This window comes from Carcharodon carcharias, chromosome 17 (assembly GCF_017639515.1).
Source record: "Carcharodon carcharias isolate sCarCar2 chromosome 17, sCarCar2.pri, whole genome shotgun sequence".
NCBI classification, from domain to species: domain Eukaryota; kingdom Metazoa; phylum Chordata; class Chondrichthyes; order Lamniformes; family Lamnidae; genus Carcharodon; species Carcharodon carcharias.
The window spans coordinates 62,187,603-62,213,358 of record NC_054483.1 but is presented as its reverse complement, the minus strand read 5'-3'; the positions used below and the strand labels follow the sequence as shown (position 1 = coordinate 62,213,358).

General features: G+C 44.1%; 2 protein-coding genes across 6 annotated transcripts in view; one reads left to right on the top strand and one right to left on the bottom strand.

Moving 5' to 3' along the window:
• Positions 1-25,756, bottom strand: part of pcgf5b (polycomb group ring finger 5b) — a 201,792-nt gene that overhangs the window by 143,809 nt on the left and 32,227 nt on the right. The window lies entirely within an intron of this gene.
• Positions 12,229-12,522, top strand: LOC121289718 (40S ribosomal protein S27-like). Its single transcript, XM_041209356.1, has one exon. The coding sequence runs from the start codon at positions 12,253-12,255 to the stop codon at positions 12,505-12,507; it is 255 nt and encodes an 84-aa protein (XP_041065290.1). The 5' UTR covers positions 12,229-12,252; the 3' UTR covers positions 12,508-12,522.

Below are 25,756 nucleotides of genomic sequence, written 5' to 3'. Positions count from 1 at the left end.
GTGGGGGGATTCCTTGAGTCACGGCTGCCCGCCCGCTGAACTGACAATCTAAATGGTGCGTGGTGACGTCAGGACGTGCGCCCGACGTCACCGTGTGCCATTTTATGCGTCAGCGAGCGGACCCCGCCCCTGCTCGCCGAAGGGAAAATTCTTCCCGTGGTATATTTGGATTTTCAGAAAAAAGTCCCACATAAGAGGTTAGTGTATAAAATTAAAGCACATGGGATTGGGGGCAATATATTGGCATAGATTGAGAACTGGTTAGCAGACAGGAAACAGAGAGCAGGAGTAAATGGGTCTTTTGATAAATGAGTAGCAGGTGGTGACTAGTGGAGTACTGCAGGGATCAGTGCTTGGGCCCCAGCTATTCACAATATATATCAATGATTTGGCTGAGGGAACCAAATGTAATATTTCCAAGTTTGATAACGATATGAAACTTAGTGAGAATGTGAGTGATGAGGAGGGTGTTAAGAGGCTTCAAGGCGATTTAGACAGGTTGAGTGAATGGGCAAATACATGGCAGTTGCAGTATAATGTGGATAAGTGTGAAGTTATCCACTTTGGTAGGAAAACCAGAATGGCAGGGTATTAGTTAAATGGTGATAGATTGGGAAATGTTGATGTGCAAAGGGATCTGGGTGGCCTTGTACACCAGTCACTGAATGCAAGCGTGCAGGTTCAGCAAGCAGTTAAGAAGGCAAATGGTATGTTGGCCTTCATTGCAAGAGGACTTGAATACAGAAGCAAGGATGTCTTACTGCAGCTGTACAAGCCTTTGGTGAGACCACACCTGGAGTACTGTATGCCGTTTTGGTCTCTTTACCTAAGAAAGGATTATATTTGCCATAGAGGGAGTGCAGCAAAGATTCCTCAAACTGATTCCTGGGATGACAGGACTGTCGTACGAGGAGAGATTGGGCCAACTAGGCCTGTATTCACTGGAGTTTAAAAGAATGAGAGAAGATCTCACTGAAACATATAAAATTCTGTCAGGGATGGACAGATTGGATGCAGGAATGATATTTCCTCTGACTGGAGAGTCTAGAACAAGGGGCCACAGTCTCAGGATATGGGGTAGACCATTTAGGACTGAGATGAGTAGAAACTTCTTCACTCAGAGGGCAGTGAACCTATGGAATTCTCTACCACAGAAGGCTGTGGAGGCCAAGTCACTGAATATATCTATGAAGGAAACAGATAGATTTCTGGACTCTAAAGGCATCAAGGGGTATGGGGAGAGTGCAGGAGTATGACGTTGAGGTAGAGGATCAACCATGATCATATTGAATGGTGGAGCAAGCTCGAAGGGTCCAATTACCTACTCCTTTTTTGTATGTTTCAACGATTGAGTGGAGATATGATGGGGGTATACATGACAGGCTTAGGTAAGGTAGGCAAGGAAAAACTCTTCCCATTAACTGATTGCACAAGGACCAGGGGATACAGATTTAAGAATTTGGGCCAAAGATGCAGCAGGAATATGTAAGGAAAAATTTTTTTGCACAGCGAGTGGTAATGACCTGGAATATTCTGTCCACAAAGTTGGTAGATGTGGAAATTATCAATAATTTCAAAAGGAAATTGAATTGGCACTTGAAAGAAATAAACTTCCAGGGCTATTTGGAATGACCAGGAGAGTGGGACTGACTTTGCATGGCCTCATTCTGTGCTGTAAATGGCTCTATGACTTTGATTATATCAGACTTCGAGTACTGTAAACAATTCAGGTCTCCAGATTACAAAAGATAGAGATGCACGGGAGAAGACTGAAAACAGCCTCTATTGAGAACCTTGAGTAAAGAATGCAAAATGACTTAACATAGTATCTGTAAAGAAGATAATTCCACTTGTGGACTAAACCAGTTCAAGAGGCCACAAATATAAGACCGTCACTATAAATCCAACTGAGAATTCAGAAAAAAAACATCTTTATCCAAAGAGCGGTGAGAATGTGAAACTCAATGCTACAAGGGAGTAGTTGAGATGAATAGATGTACAGAGGTAAAAAGGAATAGAACGATATTATTACTATATATATATATGTTAATGGTGTTAGGTGACAAAAGGTGGGAAGAGGCTCATGTGGAGCATAAATATTGACCTGTTGGCCTTAATGTTTCTACATGCTATAAATTGAATGTAAAATATTATGTAACTTCAGATCACATACAATTTATATGATAGGAGAGCAGATAAATTGTAGAGCATCCGAAATGAGACAAGTATTCACAAGAAAAACTAATTGCAAAACTTCTGGAAAATTTCTCCCTGATCTTGAACGGTAAATAAAAAAACTCAAGGACAAAGTTTAAACCAAGATCCAAAAATTCACTATATGTTTGTCCTTGCTACTGCACTCAAAATAATAGAGATAAAATTTTGGTAGGATTTGGGGCTCAGTTTTCATTTTCACTGTGGTACAGGTACGTCCTACAGGAATGTCTAATAGTTCTAGGCTATATCATGAAAGACCACCTTGAAATGCTGGGCCATGAACTGTTTTATTCCGCACAAAACATCCCAATGTTATAAACAAAACTTAAACTACATGCTTCAGTGTTTGCCTATCTATACTCATGAAAGTTATAAGGACATAATAAAAGATTTCATTGCAGAGTTATCTAGCACCTCAAATAGAAAATATGATCTTATTAAAACTTATAGCCCTCTTATTTAAAACCAAGATTTGGGGTTCTAATTTTCTTGTTGAGACATTCATTTCTAAGTCTTGGTGCCATTTTTGGCTCAGTGACAGTTTGGGAGTTCAAGTTCCACTCCAGAAACATGCGGCGGAATCATCCCAGATTTGCACTGAGTGCAGCAATGGGTGGGAAAATCATTTTACCCGCTGACCACAATGGCAGCTTCTCACACCGTATCATCCAAATTCCACCACATTAATTGTGCATTCCCAGGAAACACGCCATTTCAATGGAGGGCGGGATCTTATTCACCCGCCATGCCATCACCTCGCCACTTCATCACGCCAGGGGCCATATTTAAAGAGCAGCCGCGCACTCACACACCTCTCAGTACTTCTAGCCATGACTGCTGCAAAGAAGACATGACCCCGGAAGGCAAGAAAACGGCAGCCCCCCCACCCCCTTCCGGTTTAATAATGCATCCCTCGAGCGTGGAGGCCCGCGGTGATGTCCTCTACCCCCACTCTGGCTGCAGGATGTGGGCAGCAGCATCACTAATCCAGCATGGGAGATGATGGAGACGATGGCAACGGTGTTCAGTGCCAATGCCCTGCAAAAGAGGACAACCACCCAAGTGCCGCAACAGGATGAATGGTCTCATCCATTCCGCCAGAGTAAGTCACTGTTCTCATCACTCTCAACTCACACACTTCAAACCCATCACACAACCAGGGATCTCACACGTCAAGGGACAACGCCACGACTCTCACACACACCCTGACATCTTTGGCAGGCTCATATCCTCTGGAGCTCATGTCCTCATCCTATCCATGTCTCTGCTCACCACACAAACATTCCACGCAATGCCATGTGTCCTGCTCACACTCCCTTCATCTTTTTCAGGCAGGAGAAGCTGGTTCAAAACAGCAGGGAGATGTCCCAGGTCGGGGATGGACGGCCACATTAGGCCCCTCACTCACTCTGAGAGCGTGCCATCGTGCTGACCGGTGAGATGTGGACTGTGCCTGCGACGACTGTGAGGTCGGTGGTGAACACCCACATGAGGATCCTGCACCCCATCATCCCTCTCACAACATAATTGTGAGTGCTCTCTCTCCTGCTTTTGACTCTGCTGCCATGCACTAATTATCTCTACTTTGGTTCACAGGGAACTCTGCCAAGCGACTGACACCCTCAGCCAGCAAGTCCCTCAGCTCCATCTAAGTCCTCACCTCCAGCCAAGACAACACCTCCTCCATTGAAGAGCTGGAAATAAACAGCCTGGAAGACCCATCACAGCACTTACCCACACCCTCTGCCAACACAAACACACACACCTTGGTGGGACCTAGATCTAGAGCAGGCTCGGGTTCACAATCCGGTAGTCACCGCACAAACACGTGTTCAAGCAGGTTCAGTTGAGCTCCCCGGCACTCTGGAGGACTGCTGGGGAAGAGGCATCTGTCAGGTCCAAGTCAGATGATGAGCCTCTGGATTTGACTTTCCAACTCATCCTGGAGAGTCAGCACAAGGTGAGGGAACATCATGCAGAGCTGTTGGAAGCCCTCAAAAGAGTGGCACGTGAGTCAAAAGAATGCGTCTTTCCATGCTCTCTGATGAAGTGGTGTCCACATGTGCACATATGGAGGTCTCTATGGGGAGAATGGCAGATGCCATGGAAACCATGTTCCAGCAAAATGCGGAGACGTGTGCAGAACTGCACTCCATCGCTGTAGCCATGGGTGAGTTCCTGCAATGGCGACGCAAGAGGGAAATGGGTCACCTCAACGTCCCCCCCAGATGCTCCTTCACCTCATGGAGACAGGCTGGAATCCCCAGGCACCCAAGGGGAGGAGGCGCGGCAGCTGGACACTCCTGAGTCATCCGCTCAGGAACCTCACAAGGCTGTCCACTCCCTCTAAGTCCCCTTTGCCTGTGACCCCCTCAACCTCAGCCTCTGATACCACAGAGGGTGTAACTGGCCAACAGGAGGAAAGCCAAAGAAAGACGGGGCTCCCAAGGCCTCAGCTCTCCACAGCAGCCACGCCGAAGGTATCAGAAGCGATAGAGCAAACCATTGCACAGCACAGACTGTCTCCACAGATGTCAAGACAGTAACTAGAAATCTAAGGCATTCAAAAGTTAAGAAATTCTGATCACAGTTGATTACATGGGTGAACAAATTTTGTCATTTTACAATCTGGAAATATATTCCCTTTCGCTGAATAATGTGTAAAGATGTCTTTCAGCTTCATTGACAGTCTTCGCGAGTCCTCCCACTGCATCCCATTCGCCCCCTCCTCCCCACTAGCAGTTCAGCTGCATTCAGCCGGGCCACGAGTGATTCTGGAAGAACAAGTGTGTGCACAGCAGTGACTTTCGGAGCCTCGTGCAAGCACTCTCTCCCATGCACATGGAACATTCCCATATCACACTCATCTCAATGTCCTGAGCATTTTCAATGCTGCCTGCTGGGGTTCGCTTTCAGTTGTCCACCTGAGCTGACCTGCATCTTGGCCCACCCATTGATCACACTCCTAGGCAACACCTGATCTTGCCCACCATAACTCTCGTTTCACTTTCGATTTAGCCAGCATGATAGAGCTACAGTTTTTCTTTCATTCCCCCCGTCCTTTCCCTTCTCCCAGTCACCCATTTCCTTTCCCCATCACTGTTGAACTCCCTGGCATCACCTTCCACCTCCCCTCTGTGACCTACAAGCCACAACCCTTTTCTTTCGGAGATATCCAGGTGAACGTGCACATTCTCTTCCTTCCTGAAAATCCCACCCTCATCCACATTAACCTGCCCAACATTCTCCTTCCCATCCCCCAGGTCTGTGTCTTTCTCCAAGTCCCCACCAACCACCCTTACTATCCCTTCTACCGATACCGTCGAACTCTTACTTTCCTACCCTACCGCATCATTCTGCCCTTGGTCATTCTCACTATTCCCTTGTACCATGTCCACCCTCAGTTCACTCCTCAGGAGGTAGTCATGGACTCATCAGAGCCCTCCCTTGCACATTCATCTGGATATCCCCTTCCACCCTCCCCCACCGGACTCCTTCCTCCCCCCTGACCCCGGAATCCTCAATCTCACCGCCCCCAACACCTTCGTTTCCACCCCTCCCTACCTCACTCCTCCAACACCTTCGTTTCCCACCCTAGCAATTTCACCACCCCCACCAACACCTCCTCCTCTCCCAGTTGATCGTAGACCTTCCTCTCCCATCCCCCAGTACATCTTCCTCTCCCAAACATAGCTGGACCTTCCTCTCCACCCACTCGACCATCATCCGTTTTGAACAGACCCTCAACGGAGCTTTTCCACCTTCCGTGCGCTGCTTCACAGCAGAGCCATGTCCATGACAATCTACCCAGCATGCCATGGAGAGTCTTTCAGGGTCCTGTTGCTGTTGGGCTCCAGCATCTTCTGCTCCTTCGATGTCCGTGATGTGAGCAAGGCCTTGGCAGTAAGTCCCAACTTCTACATGTCACAACTGTCAAGATGTGCTCTGCACCAGCATGTTTTCCTGTCAATGTGGATAGACGATGCAGCATGGGGGAATGATTCCAGCGGGCTGACCTTACAATGATGTCCATATACAATACAATGAGGTTCCTGACGTCCTATAGCGAGAAGCGCGGCCTGCCATTGACAGGCAGAGCAGACAATTGCAAACTGGTTTCACAACGTTGTGAAACTGATTTTTGGCCTTCTCACCATATTGTCGCTCAAGCTGCTGAACACGCCCGACGCCAGCGGGCATGGAAAACTTCGCCCATGAGCAATAATCTAGGTTGGTACTTCAATGCACTAGAGTGAAAGCTGCATCGTCAATGGTACCATCTTTCAAATGAGACATTAAATCAAGGCCCCACCTTCCTTCTTAAGTTGAGTAAAAAGGATCCACAGCTCTATTTGAAGAAGGGCAGGGAAGTTCCATCCTGGCCAATAATTATCCCTCAATCATCATCAATAAAACAGGTTAGTCATTATCACATTACTATTTGTCAGACCTTGCTGTGCACAGTTTGGCTGTTGTGTTTGCAACACTGGTTACACCTCAAAAGTACTTTATTGGCATCAAAGCATCTTTGCATGTCCTGAGGTTATGAAAAGCACTGTATAAATGAAACTCTTCCCAAAATTTTACTGATAGATACTAGGTTGCAGGCACTTAACACATTATTCTGAAATTCTTCTCTCTGCTACTTGAAGGACAGTGGTAACCCAGTTCAAATAACTCTTATTTTAGTGCAGATGGTAACAGAGGGGAATTTCAGCTGAATGCATTAAGCCTTCTCATCCTAATATTCCAAGGTCTTCATTTATACAAGGAACAAGGACAGAGTATTGTGCTCACAAGACTTGATTTGAAAGTTACAACACTGGTTTATACCTATATAAAAGCAAAAAACTGCAGATGCTGGAAATCCAAAACACAAATACAAAAACCTGGAAAAACACAGCAGGTCTAGCAGCATCTGCGGAGAGGAATACAGTTAACGTTTCGAGTCCGAATGACCCTTCAACAGAACTAAGTAAAAATAGAAGAGAGGTGAAATATAAGCTGGTTTAAGGGGGCGGGAGGGAGAACAGGTAGAGCTGGATAGAGGGCCAGTGATAGGTGGAGATAACCAAAAGATGTCACAGACAAAAGGACAAAAAGATGTTGAAGCTGGTGATATTATCTAAGGAATGTGCTAATTAAGGGTAGAAAGCAGAAGGAGCAAGGTACAGATAGCCCTAGTGGGGGTGGGGTGGGTGAAGGAATCGAAAAAAGCTAAAAGGTAGAGATAAAACAATGGATGGAAATATATTTAAAAATAATGGAAATAGGTGGGAAAAGAAAAATCTACATAAATTATTGGAAAAAACAAAAAGGGGGAAAATCGGAAACGGGGTGGGGATGGAGGAGGGAGCTCATGATCTAAAATTGTTGAACTCAATATTCAGTCTGGAAGGCTGTAAAGTGCCTAGTCGGAAGTTGAGGTGCTGTTCCTCCAGTTTGCGTTGAGCTTCACTGGAACAAGGCAGCAAGCCAAGGACGGACATGTGGGCATGAGAGCAGGGTGGAGTGTTGAAATGGGAAGCGACAGGGAGGTCTGGGTAATGCTTGCGGACAGACCGAAGGTGTTCTGCAAAGCGCTCACCCAGTCTGCGTTTGTAATGTAGAGGAAACTGCATTGGGAGCAACGAATGCAGTAGACTAAGTTGAGGGAAGTGCAAGTGAAATGCTGCTTCACTTGAAAGGAGTGTTTGGGCCCTTGGACAGTGAGGAGAGGGGAAGTAAAGGGGCAGGTGTTGCGCCTTCTGCAGTTACATGGGAAGGTGCCGTGGGAGGGGGTTGAGGTGTAGGGGGTGATGGAGGTGTGGACCAGGGTGTCACTGAGGGAACGATCCCTACGGAATGCCGCCGGGGGGGGCTGAAGGGAAGATGTGTTTTGTGGTGGCATCATGCTGGAGTTGGCAGAAATGGCGGAGGATGATCCTTTGAATGCGGAGGCTGGTGGGGTGATAATTGAGGACAAGGGGGACCCTATCATGTTTCTAGGAGGGAGAAGAAGGTGTGAGGGCAGATGCGCGTGAGATGGGCCGGACACGGTTGAGGGCCCTGTCAACCACCGTGGGTGGAAAACCTCGGTTAAGGAAGAAGGAGGACATGTCAGAGGAACTGTTTTTGAAAGTGGCATCATCAGAATAGATGCAACGGAGGCCCTAGTGGGGGTGGGGTGGGGGAAGGAGTCGAAAAAGGCTAAAAGGTAGCGATAAAACAATGGATGGAAATACATTTAAAAATAATGGAAATAGGTGGGAAAAGAAAAATCTATATAAATTATTGGAAAAAAGGGGGATCGGAAAGGGGGTGGGGATGGAGGAGAGAGTTCATGATCTAAAATTGTTGAACTCAATATTCAGTCCGGAAGGCTGTAAAGTGCCTAGTCGGAAAATGAGGTGCTGTTCCTCCAGTATGCGTTGAGCTTCACTGGAACAATGCAGCAGGCCAAGGACGGACATGTGGGCATAAGAGCAGGATGGAGTGTTGAAATGGCAAGCGACAGGGAGGTCTAGATCATGCTTGCGGACAGACCGAAGGTGTTCTGCAAAGCGGTCACCCAGTCTACGTTTGGTCTATCCAATCTAGAGGAAACCGCATTGGGAGCAACGAATGCAGAAGACTAAATTGAGGGAAGTGCAAGTGAAATGCTGCTTTACTTGAAAGGAGTGTTTGGGCCCTTAGAAAATGAGGAGAGGGGAAGTAAAGGGGCAGGTGCAGTTGCATGGGAAGGTGCTGTGGGAGGGGGTTGAGGTGTAGGGGGTGATGGAGGAGTGGACCAGGGTGTCCCGGAGGGAATGATCCCTGCAGAATGCCGCCGGGGGTGTGAAGGGAAGATGTGTTTGGTGGTGGCATCATGCTGGAGTGCGGAAATGGCGGAGGATGATCCTTTGAATGCGGAGGCTGGTGGGGTGATAAGTGAGGACAAAGGGGACACTATCATGTTTCTGGTAGGGAGGAGAAGGCGTGAGGGTGGATGCGCGGGAGATGGGCTGGAAACGGTTGAGGGCCCTGTCAACTACCGTGGGTGGAAAACCTCGGTTAAGGAAGAAGGAGGACATGTCAGAGGAACTGCTTTTGAAGGTAGCATCATCAGAACAGATGCAAAGGAGGCGAAGGAACTGAGAGAATGGGATGGAGTCCTTACAGGAAGCGGGGTGTGAGGAGCTGTAGTCGAGGTAGTTGGGGAATCGGTAGGCTTCTAATGGATATTGGTGGACAGTCTATCACCAGAAATTGAGACAGAGAGGTCAAGGAAGGGAAAGGAAGTGTCAGAGATGGACCATGGTTTATAACTGTTGGTTTAAATTTATTGGATAGCAGCTAAACGAAAAAGTCCACAATAAACAGAGTAGATTTAACAGCATACATCCTGTTGATAAATCACAAGAATTGGGATCCAGAAAAATGTTACCAATTTACAGCACTCCACAATTTAATGAAGGCTGTTCTGACCTGCAGGAGATAGCAGGACAGATTTTCTTCTAGAATTAAAAAAACTTATTCCTTATGTAGCTTGTGCTATAACATTATACTAAATTCACACTAATTTCACTGCAATATAGACCTGACTATATGTACTGGCAGTCCTCGACTTTATGATGTTCAACTTACAATGAATGGCACTTATGACGTTTATAAATTGACACCCTGTTTTGATGTTTCTATGTCAGTTTCGACTTTACAGCACCATGCCAGCGAACAAGTTCAAACATCATACTTGCGCATTGAAGTTCCGCGCTACCTATCTCTCTGATCCAACGCTATTAGTATGGTACTGTACTATATTCCATACGTATTTTTACCTTATTATGTGATTGATGTCAAATGCATATGTACATTAACGCTGCTCGTCTATAATTGATTGAGTACAAAATTCTGGGTTATTTTGGTGAAAATAGACTATCAGGCCTTGGTTCACAGACCAATCCCTCATTTTAACATTGTTCTTATGGGAAAATTGGTTCCGAGTTACAATGTTTCGACTTAAGACGCAATTTTCAGGAAGCAATTGTCATGAGTCCAAGGACTGCCTGTATATATGTTGAAAGTTTAACTGGCATTGTCTATTGCTATAACAACATGCAAAGGGTTAAATATCTGCAGCTATACTTAGGTTATTTCTCAAAGAAGCCACGAGCTCAAAGGAGAGACAGGCTGATGGCATTCAGGTTTACAGCGTGTGAAGTACTGGGGAAAGCAAATAAGTTTAGGGTATAATCGGGTGAAATATCTGTAGATTTCACATTACACAGAAACATTATATACCAAAGATTAACTATATACTTGCTTTTTGATAGAAATGTAACCTGTTGCTTCAGTAAAATTCAAAGGAGTTTGGATTGCATTTCCATGGGAAGCCTGTTTTACCTGGAAGTCATCTAAACGTAGAGGTCAAATGGACATTCTACATTTTTAGCCACCATAAAATTTTTGTGCTTGGTGCCAACCAGCAGAGAAGCTGGGCCAGTCTTGAAATCGAAGCATATTTCAACACAGGGATGGTGGCATAGTGATAATGTTACTGGACTAATGCAGTACTTCAGAGGTCCAATGCTAATTGCTCTGGGGACACAAGATCAAATCCCGCCACAGTAGCTGGTGGAAGTAAATTTCCATTAATTAAATAAATATGGAACAAAAGCTAGTCTCATGGTGACCATGAAACTACCAGATTGTCCTAAAAAAAGTCTGGAAGGAAAAATGCCATCCTTATCCAGTCAGGCCTACATGTGACTTCAGATCCACAGCAATGTGATTAACTTTTTAAACTCCCTCTGAAATGGCCTAACAAGCCACTCAGTTGTACCAAATCACTACAGTCAACCCGGCCAAGTCCTCCTTACTAACATCTAGGGCTTTTGTGTCAAATTTGGGAGAGCTGTCCCACATACTCACCAAATCCTACCTTGCAGCCAATGTCCCAAATTCCTCCATCATCATTACTATCAGCGGCAGCATAGTAGTATACAGTCAAGAAGCAGTTGCCCTCCAGACTCCAAATATTAACATCTCATGGCATCAGGTTAAACAAAGGCAAGGAGCCTCTGATTACCACCTACCAGCCTCCCTCAGCTGATGAGCACCACTTGGAAGAAGCACAGAGGGTGGCAAGGGTGTGTACTCTGTTGGGACTTCAATGCCCTTCACCATGAATGGCTGTGTAGAACCACTATAAATTGAGCTGGCTAGGTCCTGAAGGACATGTGCCAGACTGGGCCTGTGGTAGATGGTGACCAGGCCTGCAGGAGGTGGTGAGATGGCCAACAAGAGGAACTTCCAATCCACCTGTTCCAGATGAATCTGCCTCTGACAGTATTGGTAGGAGTGACTACCACACACTCCTTCCAGAGACAAAGTCACTGAGGATACCCTCCATTGTGCTGTGGTGGCACTACCATTGTGCTAAATAGAATAGATTCAAATAGATTTAGCAGCTGAAAACTGGGCATCCATGAGCCACTGTGGACCATCAGCAGCAGCAGAATTGTATTCAACCACTTCATGCCCAGAATATTCCTCACTTTACCATTACCATCAAGCCAGGAGATCAACTCTGGTTCAATGAGCAGTGTAGGAGAGTATGCCAGGTGCAGCACCAGACATATCTAAAAATGAAGTATCAACCTGGGGAAGCTATAACACAGGATTATATGCATGCTAAACAGCAGAGGCAATATGCATGGACAGAACTAAACAATCCCATAACCAATGGATCTAAACAATATTCTGCAGTTCTGCCATATCCAGTCGTGAATGGTGGTGGACAATTAAACACCTAACTGAAGGAGGAGGCTCCATAAATATCCCCATCCTCAATGATTGGGGAGCCCAACACATCAGCGCAAAGAACAAGGCTGAAACATTCACAACTATCTTCAGCTAGGTTTACCAAGTGGATGATCCATCTCAGCCTCCTCCTGAGATCCCCAGCATCACAAATGCCAGTCTTCATCCAATTTGATTAATTCCACATGAAATCAATAAACAGCTGAAGGCACTGGATACAGCAAAGTTTTCCACGCTAGCGAGTCCACGCTAAAGATGCCTCTGGCAAAAGATTTGTTGCATCCATCTCCCGAGGAGGAGAAGAGGAAACACAAGAAGAAGCGTCTGGTGCAAAGTCCCAACTCCTACTTCATGGATGTCAAGTGCCCTGGTTGCTACAAAATCACTACTGTGTTCAGCCATGCACAGACTGTAGTGCTGTGTGTCGGATGCTCCACCGTACTCTGCCAGCACACCGGAGAAAAGGCCAGGTTAACAGAAGGCTGTTCCTTCAGAAGAAAGCAGCACTAAAAATGAAAGTTGGCATTTGAGGATGGGTGAGACTGCACACAGCCGGGCTTCTGGAGTCTGGCTGAGGGACACTGATTCGCTTCCTTGGGATCTGGATGGCAGTATGGGATAGATGGAACTGGGGGAAGGAGGAAGGGTGTCAGTGACCTGAAGCCTTGCTCATCTGCTGGATGAGCTTTTGTTTTTTGTTTATTGTTTTTGGACCCTCTTGCTGGTATTGAGTTATTTGTTCGAACTGTCAAATAAAATGACATAATGTATAAAAAAAAAGACTATGAGCCCTGACAACATCCTGGCATTTGTACAGAAGACTTGTGATCCAGAACTAGCTGCGCCCCTAGCTAAGCTATTCCAGTATAGATAAACATGGCAGCTTCCCAACAATGCGGAAAATTGACCTGGCCATGTTCTGTCCCCTAAAAGCAGGACAAATCCAATCCAACCAAATACCCCCTCCAATCTACTCTCGATCATCAAAGTGAGGAAAGTGCCACTGACAGTGCTATTAAACAGCACTTAGTCAGGAATAACGTGGTCAGAGTTGCTGAGGTTGGGTTCAAGCAGGGCCAACTCCTGACCTAATTAAAGCCTTGGTCCAAATACGCACAAAAGAGCTGAACTCAAGAAGTGAGATGAGAGTGACTGCTCTGACATCAAGGCAATATTTCACCGAATGTGGCATCAAGGAGTCCAAGCAAAATTAAAAACAATGGAAATCAGGGGGAAATCTCTCCACTGGTTGGAGTCATACCTAGGACAAAGGAAGATGGTTTTTGTGGTTGTTGGAGGCCAACCATCTCAGCCTCAGGACATCACTGCAGGCATTCCTCAGGGTAATGTCCTAGGCCCAAACATCTTCAGCTGCTTCGTCATTGACCTTCACTTCATCATAAGGTCTGAAGTGAGGATGTTCCCCAATGAGTGCAGTACTCAGTTCAATTCGTGACTCCTCAGATACCAAAGCAGTGTGTGTATCCATATGCAGTAAGATCTGGATAACATTCACGACACAGAATTGCCAACCAATGATCATTTGTAACAAGAGAGAATATAACCGTCTCCCCTTGACATTCAACAGCATTACCAGCGCTGAATCCCCCGCCACTGGTTACCACTGACCAGGAACTTAACTAGCCCAACCATATAAATACTTTGGCTACAAGACCAGGTCAGAGGCTGGGAATTCTGTGACGAATAACTCACCTCCCGAGTCCCCCAAGTTTGTCCACAATCTACAAGGCACAAGTCAGGAGTATGATGGAATACCTTCCACTACCCTGGATGATTGTAGCTCCAACAACACTCAAGAAACTCAACACATTCCAGGACAGAGCAGCCCTCTTGTTCAGCACCCCATCCACCATATTAAACAATCACTCCTGCCACTATCAGCACACAGTTCCAGCAGCGTGTAGCATAAACAATATGCACTGCAGCAATTCACCAAGCCTCTTCACAACATCTTCTAAACCTGCGTCTTCTACACCTAGATGAACAAAGACACTCAGACACATGAGAAAATCACCAGCTGTAAGTTCCCCTCAAAGCCAACACACCTGACTTGGAACTAAATTGCCTTTGCTTCACTGTGAGTGGATGGAAAACCTACAACTCCCTTCCTAACAGCACTGTGGGTGAACCTGCAGCAGATGAACTGCAGCGGTTCAAGGGGGCAACTCACCATCAACTTCTCAAGGGAAATTAGGGAAGGGCAACAAATGCTGGCCTTGCCACCAGCATTCACATCCCATGAAAGAATTAAAAACGTGACAAGGGAGTATATATAGACAATGAGTGGCATTTTTATTATTTTATATTGAGGGACAATGAGGTGCATGACTCATTGTTTTATATTGCATACTATTCGCTTATCTGTTTTTTCTAAATAAAGCATCAATCAATTTGGAGCCAGAGTCTCTGATTGATGCACTTTTTGAAGAATGACGAATCACACACTGGCAGGTGATATATTACTGTAGCTGACGTTTACAGTAAGGTTTCTGTGGGCGGAATTTTCCGGAAAATGCAGCGAGCCGTTCAAAACTCCATTCACTTCAGGGGACCAGAATATCCCACCAATGGGAGGGGTCGTAAAATTCCACCCTATGTTGTAAACTCAAAATCTCTATCATTTACCTAAATATTAAGCAGGGGTTAAGGCTTGCTGCAGGTCATAGGAGACATGAGATCATTATGTTTCAGTGTAGAGTTGTTCAAGAACACCACCAGTTTCTCATCATTAAAATCAAACTAATTGTAAGTAAACAGGTCAGTGCGACCTGTTCAAATTCACACTTGGTTACATTTGTTTAGAAAAATCTTGAGAGTCCCATTTATCAAACAATGAGATTCTGCAGGTCTTTTTTCATGGGTCAACAGTAATTGTTAACAGTCTTACATTAGTCATGATATTAGTTTTAAGCTGTAACATCCTCTGTACATGATGCCAGAGAATCAGGTTTATTGCCAATATCATGATCAGAACTTTCCTCCTGTTAAATGAGATTGGCTTTATAAAGAAATACTGTTCTGGTTTTTCATGGCTAGAGTTGTTACGGTTTGGATTTTTCAATGTGCAACCATTCAACAATTTAATTGTCAGTTACGTCGATATCCTTAGTGACAAATGCTCCAGTAAATCTTTTATTAGCTCAGTTCCACCCATTTGTTCACTGGATATTTATCCTGCTCCTTTCATCTAAATCAAATGACTGTTTGGATGCTTACTTTACTTCAGAAAAGACCAAACCACAAATCCTGTACAGTACATGCACAGAATATTTTTTCTTGAGGAAAATAATAAATCCTGTCATTAAGAAATGCTTGTTCCTCTGGTATTGATCTAGCAAAATACTTTAGAATTTTGTTCACATGATGTCCATGAATTTTTGGAACAAATATATCAATCTAAGCATTCTTGGAATTGCAATTGTGTACAGCAATGGCAAGTTGGACATATTCATGTGATGGAAACGTCTTCACTCGACATTTTAGCTATTGTGTCATTGTCTTAACTGATGACTCTTCTGTTGTTTGCCAGAAATAAAAATGTAATTGTCATTGCTTTGTAATGCTCTTGTGGTAATTTGCTTTGCAGAAAATTTCTGGGTACAGCTGATTCATTGTGATAGGTTTGCATTTCTTTATCATTCATGATCAATTGGATCTAAAGTCACTTCAATAATTTTTTGCTATATCCATTGTGTCTTCGTTCGTGTAACCACAACAAATGGAAATCTGTTGATACTCCTGGTTACGATGGCTCAATAGCGTACAGCACACACTTGGAATAAGGTAACTGAATATCATTCTGGTCTCTATGAAGTTAATCTTCCAAGTACTGAAATCCAGTTTAGAAAAGAGAAAATTAAGCAGCTGGATAGGGACAGTGGGTTGCACATGACTGTTTCACATTGGGATTTGGATTCAATAATCAGTGCAACTTGATGCCATAAAAGATGGAAACCTCTGCAGCTGTAGGGATCCTATGTCTAGCAAGTTGGGAAATTACATAGGATTACATAGGATATATGGCACCAAAACAGGCCATTTGGGGCAACCAGTCCTAGCCGGTGTTTATGCTCTACTTGAGCCACCTCCCACCTTTTCTCATCTAAACCTACTGTCATATCCACCTATTCTCTTCTCACTTAAATGCTAGTCTAGTTTCACCTTAAATGCATTAATGCTATTTACTTCAACCACTCCCTGTGCTCACCAGTTCCACATTCTGATCACTCTTTTTTCCCTATTAGATTTCTTGATGACAATCTTATATTGATGGCTTCTATTATGCTCTTCCCCACAAGAAGAAACATTCTCACTGTATCCACACTATCAAAACATAAGACCTCTACTAGGTCACTCCTCAGCCTTCTTTTTTTCAACAGAGAAGAGACCCAGCCTGTCAGTCCTTTCCTGATATGTATACCCACACATCTTTGATATCAATCTTCTCTGCACCCTCTCCAGTGCCTCTGTTTTTTTTATAATATGGTAGCCAGAAGTGCACGCAGTATTTTAACCATGGTTCAATCAGGTTAAGCATAACTTTACTTTTCAATTCTGTCCCTCTAGAAATAAAACTTAGGACAGAGTTTTCTGCTCCGGTTGGCGGTGGCCCTGTTTGGCGGCGTGAGCAGGCAATATGGCGAGAAAGCCAAAAATCAGTTTTACCCTGTCGTGAAATCAAATTGCAATCGCCCACTCCACCCGTCAATGGCAGGCCACGTTTCCTGCTGTCCAATGTCAAGAACTCAATTTTAATGCATTTGCATCTCATCATTGTTCCTGCACACCAGAATCATCCCCCCAAATCAGTGTAACTTCAGAACGATGTGATTTACAACTGCCTTTAAAAGGTATGCACCTGGTAAGCTGAACTTCAAGGGGAACTTGGAGGTGAGTGCACACAAACTTGCACAGCGCTCGCAAGGATTGTCCACACGACATCAAGGGAGAGGCGCTGCACATTTGGGGGAGGGGGGGAGTGCAAAGGAAGAGGTACCTTGCATTTGGGCTGTCAGGGGAGCGGGCGCAGGCTTTTTCGTGGCTGGCTTTCAGCATGGTGCCAGGACAAGGGCTCCAGTGCAAGTAGCTGGTTGCAGGGTGGGGGGGGTGGTGTCGTGTTAGAGGCTTGCCAAAAGTGAGCATTTTTCCATAGCTGACACTGTTCAGCAACAGTTCCATTCAGATGTTTCAAGTCAGGCCTCTAAAGCATTTCTGCCTGCTCAAGCAATGCAAAACTATGAATGTGCCATCAAATGCTCCAGAACTTTTCACCCCTCGGGCGCAGACTGCAAATTAATGCGCGTTTAAGGGGGTTGCAGAACAATTGGACGACGGGACAAGTTGTAGAATCCCTTTGTGAAAGGTGACAATGGAGCAGTCACTGTTGGAGGCACTCAGAGCCCCTTGCAATGTCTTTATTCAAGTTTGGATCAGTATCCCTCATGGTCCAAGCTAACAGCGCAGTCTTGCAGTACGGGTTAGGAAAATGCCTGCACCTGAGCTGAGGGCACAGCATGCAGTCAAGTGACTGAAGCTGCCACCAATTGGTCAAGTGGAGTGGGGCGGAGGCAGGTGGGGTTCTGGACAGCCATGAAGTACAATACATACTGGCTATGCAAGTGGTGGCCAGTACTATCTGGCATGCGTGAAAGGGCCTTGAGACGCAGCACAAACGCATCCTGCAGGTTTGCGCACAATTCCACGAGTGTCCATGAACGTCCACGACTCATACATCTTCAGCAGGTCTCAGATCCCTGACATCTTCCAGGGTCCATTGTGGCTGCAGAGTTGGCTCCTCGGGGTCTGGGGCTACCTGAGAGGATTTGGCTGATGATGCCCGTACTGCGCCCTCACACTGCAGCAGAGAGATGGTATAATAAGGCTCATGCAGCAACCCAGGCTTTGGTGGAGCAAACAATTTGCATATTGAAAATGAGGTTCCGCTGTCTTGACAGCTTTGATGGAGCACTGCAGAGGGTGTCACATATCATCGCAACTTGTTGCGCGCTACACAACCTGGTGCTGCAATGGGGGTGGACCTGCCTGAGGAGGTGATGGAAGAACTGCATGTTTGCTCTGATAAGGAGGACGTTGAAGGGGATGAGGGTGATGAGGTCCTCAAAGGTAAGGATGCCGGCGATGAGGCTATCGCACCAGCCAGATGAGACAGGCGTGCTCGTGAGGCCCTAACAGCCGCAAGATTCGTGGAGGATGATGGCGAGATGTAGTGAGGGCAGTCCTGACAATCAAAACTTGCTCTGTGAACATGACTCCCGTGCAGCTGATGGCAGTGCACATACCCCTCAGTGCTCAGGCTCATGTCATGGAGACGTGGCGGAGGCCCTAGTAGTCACAAGATTCCAGGGGAATGATGATGGCTTGTAGTGAGGACGCTCTATAGATCTTCACATTGCCTCCCTGTGAACATTTGACTCCTGTTTGGCTGATGGCAGCTTGCCTGCACTTAGTGAAAAGGGTCATATCATGGAGATGCAGCCGTGAAACTGAGTGTACCTGATCCTTTGGCAGCCTTCAGCACCTGTACCCTTCAGGACCACACCATCACCAGACACAGATGGAACTCTGAGACATCTGCCCACGACATTCTGGCAGCGATGACATGACATTAAGGTTCAGGCATCAATGATGTGTCCAGTGAGTGTGAAGCTGGCCCATCACTTTGCTCTGAAGGTTACAAGCTGCACAGGGAAGAGGCCCTAGACTGAGACACTTGCCTTTATAATGTGCAAAAACTAAGGTTTCACATCTAAATGACACAAACACTGCTTTTCATAAAATAGAGCCATAGACAAAGAGTCATTCTTGGGAGTCTATTTATAATAGTGAACATTGTGTGCAGGTGATAAACACCTGTGCCTATGTGGTGCAACTATATCTTCTCAACTTTCCTAACCCTGCCGCTACATTTTGGTGCTCCTCCGACATCCATAGTGGAGGTGGAGGCAGCCTGTTGACTACTATGCCCTGTCTGTGATGACTCTGACTGGCATCCTCTGGAGGGCCGAGACCTGCAGGGCCCTAGCCTGCTTTGGGTATCCTGCTGTGGGCCAGGTGCACTCTCCACAGTCTGTGACCCACGCCCTCTCAGGCCAGCTCCAACACACAACTCTTGAACGGAGTGAGTACCTTGATGTCTGGGACCTCTCCTGTTGATTGTGCGTGATCTTGTCCTGCATAAAGCCAGATGGAGACAGTTTGAATAAGGCAAATACCAAGCCAAATTAGAAGGATGCCAGGCATGCACGTGCGCTGAGTGGAGCCATGGACAGAATGAGGGGGCAATCTCCATAAGAGATGATGCCAGATGGAGATGTGAGGGTGTGTGTGAGGGAGTAAGTGGTGATGTCACTTGAGCAGACAGTGAGTGAGATGCCAGTAAATGTATGATGGGCTTGTGAGTGGGTGAGTTTAGAGTGATGAGATTGTTGGCTTACCCTGGTGGCACGGATGAAATAATTCCTTTTTTCTGCACTGGATGGCCGACCTCGTGTGTGCAGCATTGGCACTGAGCACTGCTGCCACCGCCTCCCAAGCCAGAGTGGTGAGACTGATAGGCTTCCGGATGCCAGAGTGGGAATAGAGGACATTGTGGCGGGCATCCAAAAGGGGTTCCACCAATGTGTCACAGATTTGGCGGACTGCACTCGTCTTTTGGGGCATGTTCACTGGAGCAGTCCTGGGCTGCAAGCATTGAAAACCATGCGTGCAGCTGCAGTTTAAATATTGAGCCCGGAGTGAGGAAGTGGTGAGATAACAGTGTGGCAGGCAAATCGGTGGCTGCCAGCTAGTAAGACGGCGTGTTTCATTTGATTGCATAATTTATGAGGTGGGAAGGTGACAATATGGCGCGAAAACCCGCCATTGCAACCAGCAGGTAAAACGTTGTCTTCCACACCCACTAAGGCGCTTAGTGCAATTCTGGGATGATTCCGCCCTCGGTGTTTCATTGGCTTTTCTTATGGTCTTGCTAACCTGTGGCATGACTTTTAGTGATTGATGTATTTATACTCCGAAATCCCTCTGTTCCTCTACCCCACCTAGGCTTGCACATTCAAGCAATAAATGACCTCCCTATTGTTACTATCCAAATGTAGTACCTCATATTTATCTGTTGAATATGATTTTCCAATTATTTGCCCACTCAGTAATGTTCTTAGTTGCTATGGGACAACAGCACAAACACCAGGAATGAGCAAACCTCATTCAGAGGATAGTTGGTACCTGCACTGAATGCAAAAACACTCATGGTGGTAAAATTAGGTGAAGCTACTTTGAAGTTAAGGTTAAAGCATATTGCTGGAGTAACATATTATATTTCTGGCCTGTACTATTATCAACCTTGCATAGCTTGATGCTAAAATTGGGAAAACATTCAATTTTCTGCAAGAAAATCCACACCTTGATTAACAAATTAAATGTCCTTGATCTACTTGGACTTTGACCCTAGCAGTTACAACAGAATCATGCTCACCAATGCCCTTGCAACATATGTGGGGTCACTGAGAGGACATCTTATCCATATGGTGCATTTCAGGTGCAGTTATCCCTAGACTGCCAGAGATTCTGCTGACAGCTGTTGATAATTTTTTCAAACCTTCAGCAGTTGTTCAGGAGTTCAGGCTGCTTCCTTGGCCTGGGCACCCTGTGGACCAACTTTCACCCTTTGAAGCCAGGATGACATTTCACCAAGCGTACCAGCCTCTTGCGTTATGGAAGTCCCAGTTTAGGGAGCTCTAGTCCCAGCTCCAGCTCCAGAGCACAGGTGCAAAGTTTCTATGCTTTACAAGGCCAAGTTGGATCTCCCAGCATAGGCCAAGACTGGTGTTGCAGCAGGGATGCACCAAAACAGCAGAGCAAATTAGATCCCAAAATCGCTAAAATATGTGGGTAATTAGGTATATAAGCTGAAAAATTCAGAATTTTCCAGCAGAATAAATTAAACAGTAGAGTAAAACACATCACTTATCGGAGAAAAATACTAAACTTAGCAACATGCTTAGCGGTGTAAGATGACGATGTTATTTATTTGAAGAGAGGGAATGCAATAAGTAACAGAAATAAATGTTAAATTACTCCCAAAATATTTATGACAAATACATTAGCAAATTTGTATTCAATTTGTCTGTACACTATTTAACCTTTGTAAACTAAATTTAATTACAACTAGAGTAATTTCAACCATATGGTTTTCAAATATAGAAAGTTATTTTCAACATTAAATTTGTGAAACACAACACTGACAACATAATTATCTCATATAATGGAATATGAACCATTAGAGTCAACAGGACAGTTTTTTCTAATATGCCCCCATCTGCCCAGTATTAGTTAGGAATTGTGCAGTACAAGGATGCTGAGATTTCTTATCCCAAACCACAGTTTAATTGTGCCATAGCCTCAGATCAGAGCTCTCTGTTGCTGATGGCATAAATTGCCCATCAAGACCCCTACGGCTATTATCACTTGCCTTCGACATGTTCCTCCCAAGCCTCCACCTACTAGAGAATAGGCCAGTACACCAGTTTTACAAGTGCCGTCAGAAACATTACTTTCTGCCTGACTAGAGTGGTATCACCACGTTGGTGCCTATTCAGCATGGTGTCCTCCAATCAGGAATGCCAAAATGCTCATTCTCCTGTTGCGATAGGCAGGAAAATCAGCCCTTATTTCTCCAACAGCCATTGAATATCTGCTTTTTAGACTGCTTTCGAGTGTCTGAATTTTTAGATGTGTTCTATTTTAAGCTTTTCTCTTATTTTCCAGCCATCACAAACAAACTCTACCCAATCAAGATGATTAATTGCCAACAACCACAGTGATAGCAATGGGCATTTCCAGCAGAACCCAGCAAACAATTGACAGCAACCTGCTGTATTCTTAAAGGATAATGACAGCAACTGGTTGTCAATGTTGAAGATCCAGTTATTGGTACATCAGATCACATCATCATATATTTTATAATCATACAAACTAAAAATGTGACTTCATGGATCAAATTGAAAATTATAAGTCTTAATTTTAGATATACCTTATGCAGTTTTCATATTGATACAGATCTACTGATACACTATCTTATTTAAGTTATTAAACTGCTATGTCTATGTACAGTTCCTGTTTGTCACACTTCAGGCATCAAACTACGTTGACTGGCTCAACGTAAAACAGTGACAAATTAGAACTGACATGATAGGCAACCAATGAATTAAAAGCAAGGAAGTGGTTAGAAGACTAACATAAAAACTGCTGAATGCCAACTGACCAATCTGCTGCTGTGATAGAAGATACATTGTGACAAGAACTAAGTAATTCCTTCAGTGGTCTTGTTCATGTTGTTTGTACACCTAAGCCTAATCTTCTACCTCAAGGGTATCAGCCTCTACCTTTCCCCTCCACTGCTGACAACTCTAGGTCATTTTCAAGAGTGAAACAGTGGAGGCTAAACCAGTAGGTTCCAATTCATACAGCAGTGCCAGCAGCATATTTTGGGGCAACAACCCCCACACACCGCCCCTGCCCCCTCAACCTACGCAGCCATCTGAAGTGATCTTTATAGGATCCCTAATATTTGTTCAAATTGAATCCTGGTATTGATGTGCAGATCATTGGAGAAGTCCTTTGCAGCAATGGTGGTCTGATACATTGGTGTTATGAGCTATAGGAGGTGCCATCCTAACATTTGCCCTTAATTTTGAAACAGAGTAGTTGTACTGGACTGCCAGACGATGAAAGTATCATGAGCATATTTTGCATCAACATGCACATCAGATAGTGCTAGTAATTGCACAGTGATAATATGTTCAAGGAGAAAAATCTATTTATATAGATGTAATGCAGTGGCATTTATAGCCACACAAATATAGTTGATTGTCCAAAGAACTCTGGAAAATTCTGCAACTCTATCAAACTTTATAGCACATTCATTCATTTACCTGGCAGCAGTGGCAGTTTTGTACCTTGGTCAGTCCTGGCAAACAAGGTGTTTGTGAATTGCCTAATGCAAGCAAACACAACAAATTGACTTGCATGGCGATGTCACCAGTGGCTCCCTAGAATAAGTCTGTCACAAAAATAAATTCAATGCTGTTCCAACCTTCTCCACAACTGCAAGTGTGGTCCTTGTCCTTTAGCTGGTCTGGAAATCTTGCTGAGCAAAGATCATTCAGCTCCTCTGGGCTGAATCACGGCTTCTTAAGACACAACTCAAGTGAAAAATCTAGGATTATATATCCTGTTAGCTGTGTGTTGTTGGTCAAATTCAGTTCTTCTTTGGTGCTGCCTGCTTATACACGCTGCCTATGCTACAGTTTGATTCTCCTCCTCCTCAAAGTGGTAAATCATTTATCATTGTATTCCCATTTGGAAACCTATTATTGCAATCTTCAGAGATTTTTTTCTCTCCATAGAGAGTAGAAGTTGAAGCCAATTCTAAGAATCCCACAGCCTAGCTGCAACCTAGTGTACCTTTCTTCCCATCTTCCTATTTATCTTTTGCTTAACAGCCAATAAATAACAAATCATCAAGGAGGTGAATTTATATTTAGTAGAAAAACATACAAAATTGTTAAATCGCTGAAATCTCAAATAAGAATCCCAGGATATAATTTAGTAAGAGGTAACTTGACTCTGAAAATCACTGATTCCCATAATGGAGATGCCAGCTTTGTTCACTCTTACCATTGTTATGTGTTCAAGTTCCACCACAGCACATAATATAAGCTAATTAGACAGGCTATAAACATAAAATGGCCATCATAATACAATGTATGTTGCCTGGCATGATTAAGTCTCACACCTTTGCTGTCACAGTTTTGATTGACTTCTGGCAAAGCAGCCATAAATCAGAATTGAACAACTAATGAATCAGAAGATAGGAAAGTGACTAGAAAGGTAAAAATAAAAAAAACTTAATGTTCTATTCCAGAAAGCCAGTTAGTAAAGGATAACATCGGAACCAATCATTACTCAGTCTTACATTTATTTAGAGTGAAATATTACAAGCATTCACCACGTTTTACATGCTCAAACGAAACCTCAATTAATGCCCTCCACCTGCATATAATTAAACATAACTGATACACAATTAACAAATTCCATTCTCTTTTCAAATAGAACCTAGTTAATGGGCATAACTAACATTTCAAAATAAATGAAATCAAAAAAACTTCCACATTGTGTGAAGAGAGCCATCCTTCTTTATAGGATCCACAACAACTTCTTCCTACAAGAATTTATTTTTGTTAAACAGAGCGTTGAGGACTTGCATCCACCCATTCAATTTTAGAGATTTCCTTTCTCTCCCCAACATTAGTTTCAAGCCAGCAAGGTCAATCCATGACCTCTTCTACTCACACTTTTCAGGGAGTGTACATTATCCCACAATTAATGAGTATTTATTTAACATTCAATAAGTGTAGTATCTTCAATACACCCCTTACAAAGAATCACATTTAAAATATTTGACAAATCGAACCCCATATCCACTGCCTCCACAAGAGCCATTGTTTCAGCAACTCAAGTGCTTTTAACAACCTCTTTTATGTTTTTAGCTTCCCAATTTCACCCATTTATGAAGCCAACTGTACTCGAATATTCATCAGGAAGATTAGCATGTGAAGCATCGCTAAAAATTACCAGTTCCATGTTCTTTGAATCACCTAAGGATGAGAACTTAGTACACATTTCTCTAGATTTAATTCTTTAATTGTTTTAGGCCATTAAAACATTCTCAACTTTAGGTGTATCATCATACTACTTAACGCCAACACATCAAAACTAGGATATGGTCCAGTCTGAGCGCACAGTCAACTGACCAATTAAGCTGCGGAAATGCTCTCTTTAGATATATCATCATTTTTCAATGATGGCCCAGCATGATTAACCAGGATGGGAGTAACACTCACTAAATAGGATTGTTGATTTAAAGTTTTCAGGCCAACTCTGCTCAATATCTACACCAGTATATTTGAAGCCCCAGAAGCCTGGTTCACAATTTTAAGTTCCATTCTAATCTCATTAATAACACATTTCTCAAATTCCACAGTACCACCCCATAAGAAGTCATCAACATGCATTACAAAGATGCTTGAAAGTCTCCCTTTAAACCAAAAACACATAATGGGAACTGCTTTTATTCACACAAAACCTATCTTCAGCAAAATGGATCTTACCAAAAAATACCACACCTTGGAAGCACGATTTAAGCCAGAAGCATTAATTTAGTTTCCATAATTGTCTTTCTGTGTCTGCTGCCTTTTTGGGTGGTTTCATAAACACTCTTTGAAAAGTATCGCCATGCAGAAACACAGCTTTTATGTTCATTGATCTAAACTCTCATGAACATGCAGTCAAAAGAGCTAAAGAGATTTTCAAGATTACTTATCCAGCTGTGGAACAGTCCACTCTAAAATTGTACCATCCAGTCGCTTTTCAAAACCCCAGGCAACAGTCTAGCTTTAGCTTTATAAGTCCCATCTGCAAAAGCTTTTTTAGTACAAATACACCTATGTGACAAGGACCTTATCTCTTGCCTCAGAATAAATTTCAAACTCTCTCCAATTATCTAATTCCTTTTGTTTTGCCTCTCATATTAGTTTATCATCAAGTTTATGGGCAGCTACCAAAACTGCACAGTCATGAAGGCTTCTGTGAGAGGGAGATCTCATGCTATCAGAGGTTCTTTCTCTGGTACATGATCACTTTCTGAGACAAGCGTCACTTC